At 33.3% G+C, this 3,732-nt stretch overlaps 1 protein-coding gene across 3 annotated transcripts in view; it reads left to right on the forward strand.

Moving 5' to 3' along the window:
• Positions 1-3,185, forward strand: part of LOC110023995 — a 58,715-nt gene extending 55,530 nt beyond the window's left edge. For 2 of the 3 annotated variants that reach the window (XM_020723680.1, XM_020723681.1), the window contains exon 19: positions 3,001-3,185. In XM_020723680.1, the coding sequence (XP_020579339.1) occupies positions 3,001-3,135 (135 nt within the window). In that variant the 3' untranslated portion in view covers positions 3,136-3,185. The remainder of the gene's footprint in view (positions 1-3,000) is intronic. The other variant, XM_020723682.1, reaches the window with a different exon arrangement.
• Positions 3,186-3,732: the final 547 nt, after the last annotated feature.

The raw sequence follows: 3,732 nt of genomic DNA on the forward strand, positions 1-3,732 counted from the left end.
TATATATATATATATATATACGTAAATTAAAAAGTCCTTCCGAAGCGGGCGACGGGATTTCGATTCCGACGACCGACAGCTTCTTACGGGCGACCCCCAAACATTTAAAAACTCTCTTTTCCCCCTTTTAAGCGCCGACAATATATTTCCCCTTTTCTATTTCAGAGTCATCTTAAGTGAACGTGACCATGGAGTTACTTTTGTCTCTCTCTCGGACATCACGAAGTAAGGACTGTCATGATAGTAGTAGACTATGTTTCCAAATTGACACATTTTATATCTTTTCTCTTCCTTGGACAACTTAAGTGAACGTGAGCATGGTCTTAGTTCTGTCTTTCCCTCGGACGTAATGAAGTAAGGACTGTCATGATGGTAGTAGATTATATTTCCAAATTGAAATATTTTATATCTTCTCACAAGATGATAAAAGCTTCACACATTGCTAGTTTTTGCATTTGGAAGAAAGTTTATCTTCATGGTGTATCGAATGTTATTACTTCATATAGGAATGCAAAATGAGTATAAGTCCAAAATAGTCCCAAGACAATTAAGATGTATCCAATTTACTCTCAGAGTTGTAGAATGCTTTAATTTAGTCTCAGATTATTAAAACATGCTCCAAATTGGTCATAAATCATATTTTTCATTGAATTTAATGGTAGACTGCATGGATTGAATGGTGTTTTCGTCTTTTATTTAATTATTAAAAAATTATGTGATTTGTATATAAATCTCTTTTGTTATTTGTTGTTGAAAGCTTATAATTTATAATTTGCATTAATAAATCTTATCACAAGTTTTCATTTTGTTTCAAATGAAAAAAATAAAATTAATCAAGAATTATGCAATAAGAGCTCACTCAATCTGAAATTATATAAATTACAAGATTTCAATTGAATTTTCAATTTTTATATTTTTATTAGAGAATGTGTTTTAAGCTAAAATTAACTTGAAAATCTAATGAATAAATTTATTTAACGTTTAAAATATTATTTATGCGAATGAAAAAATTATGTGATTGATTGAATTGCCCTTGGTGAGTTTAATTCGCGAGTTTTGTAAATAAACAAAATTACCCTTCAAAATGTGAAAGAAATTTGGTTTATGACTAATTTGGAGCACCTTTTAATAATTTGAGTCTAAATTGGAACATTTTAAAACTCGAGGACTAAAATTGGAGATTTCTTAATAGTCGGGGGACTAATTTGAGCTTTTTCTCAAAGCAAATTATTTTAGCTACTTTTCGAGGTTCTTATAGGTGAAAGTGGGGTACGAAGCTTTAATTCAGCTCTATAAATCAACCACAAATATATGAACACATGGTGGTGGTGAATTAGAGCTCGGTAAATCTCTTTAGGTATTTGGTGAGCAAAAATATTAGGTGGTTGGGTTGGACTTGATTCAATCTCAAGTTGAGTTTTCTTATTGAAGAAAGTTGGAGAAACAATATTCTCTTATTTCTTAATAATCAAATTACAACTCTTCTTTTTGTATAATAAGGAACGACTAGGACAAACTTAATTACAATCATTACAACTTAGCAAATATAAACTAACTCACGAAGGAAAGAAATATGACATGATAAAAGAGAATAATACTCATACTTAGAAAAGGTTTTCTAGCTAGTCCATTGGTCACAACCCCTTTGAGATTGTCTGTGGTCTTTGGAGTTCGTGCTTGTACTTCCAGCCACCGAGCTTAGTATTGGCACCAGGACCAATGTTAGGGAGATTCAAATGTTTAATGAGCAGGTGAGATGAAAATTTCCAAGCAAAATTGTTAGTGATTTGATTGAAAGAGATGTTTCTTCCAGCGTCATTTTTGAAGCTCGGTTATAGAGATTTTGGTCCCTTGGGATTTTTAAGAATGTTAATGATAATGCATATAAGATTAATCTTATGATTTAATTAAAATATTTCTGTCACCTTCAATATTAGTAATTTGATGTTGTTTTATGAGGATCGAGATGTTCTTAATGATGGAGGCGAAACTCCTATCCAAGGAGAATGACTCTTGTAGGACTTCTATTTTGTATCCTAGATAGAGAAACTACTGGAGGACCGACCTAGTTCTGGAGTTTCCCACCCACAATTGTAGGTTTACGTTTAGGGTCTCTGTTTTTGCGTCGTTTAAAATAGACTTATCGTTTTTTTTTGTCTTGGTATACATACAACTTGAGAGCTAGTCAAGGAATGAACGCCAATGGGACCACCAACGGGCTTACTCCAAACTTCAGAAGATTCACAGGATTTAAACATATTAGGAAGGAAAGCATTGCGTTTTATTCACATGATTCACTGAATATATACATACATATTGTTTAAATCCTAGTTAAGGAGTTTTGACTTGTTTTATAATATTGGGGATAAGTTTCTCTTGTTTTTCTTCGCTTGGGAGGGATGTTTTTTGGTCGCTATTGAGGAAGAGCAACAGTGCGCTTCTTTTCACCTTCTGTAAATTACTCATGGTGGTGAAGATGCAGGAGATTTCATGTAGGGATCAATGTTTCTGGCAGCAGAAATGTTTGTGTGATTTATGAGGGTTAGTAGATAGGGTTTCAGGTAAGTGTTTGAGGTTCCAGGAGGTCGTTGAGCAAGTTTCTCAGAAGATAACGGTCGGGGTTTTGCTATTTTGGGTCCGTGGTCAGCTCTTTCTAAAGGTTTGAGCCATTACAATCAGGTCCACCCAAACTTTGACAAAATCCTAATATTTTTTTTTATTAAATTCTCTGATAAAAATATATATGATAAAAGTTTGCTCCTAAAGTTTGCGTAAACATTTGTGCTCTCTCATTTGAAATCCCAGTTTCACTGTTGGATGCATGCACATGATTTGACTTGGGAAAATTACTTCGGAGTCCAAATTAGTATCGAAGCTTGTGTTTAAAAACAATTTAGCAACTTTTTCAATACTCGATTTCTGTTCTCTTTAGAAAATTGTTCAGAATAATTATATCTCCGATTTGATATTTTCATAAGGATCTGTCTTTTGTGAGTGCAGGTTGTCTTTTTCGCTGAAAGGGACATTAACCCTGGGGAGGAGATTACTTACGACTACCATTTCAACAGGGAGGATGAAGGGAAGAAAATACCTTGTTTCTGCAATTCCAAAAATTGTCGTAGGTATCTAAACTAGGAGGGTTTCTTTTGGAACTCAGAATATTGTTAGGCTGATAGGTTCACTCTTTTTTTGAGAGTTTTATCAGTTTAATTTTAATGGGCGTTTCCTGTTGAATTTTTCACAATACCCGGTAAGCTTCTTGTAGAATATTATTGCAACATTAATTATGTTGTGGTGATGAGGTTTATTTACCCTTTTCCCTGCTTTTGTTTCGTTTAGTTTTTATTTGTAATCCATTAATTTTCATACACTTGAGGGGGTCAACCTGCTGAAATCATATCTGTCCACCATTATTGGCTTTGAAAATTTCCATCAGCACTAAAAATTTTAGAGTGATTTCGGGTTTAGTCTTAAGAAATCAAATTTAGTTTTAAGATAAGACATTCACCAAAGATTTCACTCCCTTTCAAGCATCATATGCTCTGATTCAAATTTCTTATAAATGCAATGTTTTATGATTGATTAATTTTTTGGATCATGATAGAATTCTTTATGTCGGTCAATCTGCAGGCTTTATGTTGCCTGTTTTATTAGCAACAAATCAAGTTAGGGAGAAAGTATATTGCTATTAGCTGATAGAGGATGATGGGTGAATGATAAATTCTGAGACAA

Source organism: Phalaenopsis equestris, unplaced genomic scaffold, assembly GCF_001263595.1.
Source record: "Phalaenopsis equestris unplaced genomic scaffold, ASM126359v1 Scaffold000240, whole genome shotgun sequence".
Taxonomy (NCBI): domain Eukaryota; kingdom Viridiplantae; phylum Streptophyta; class Magnoliopsida; order Asparagales; family Orchidaceae; genus Phalaenopsis; species Phalaenopsis equestris.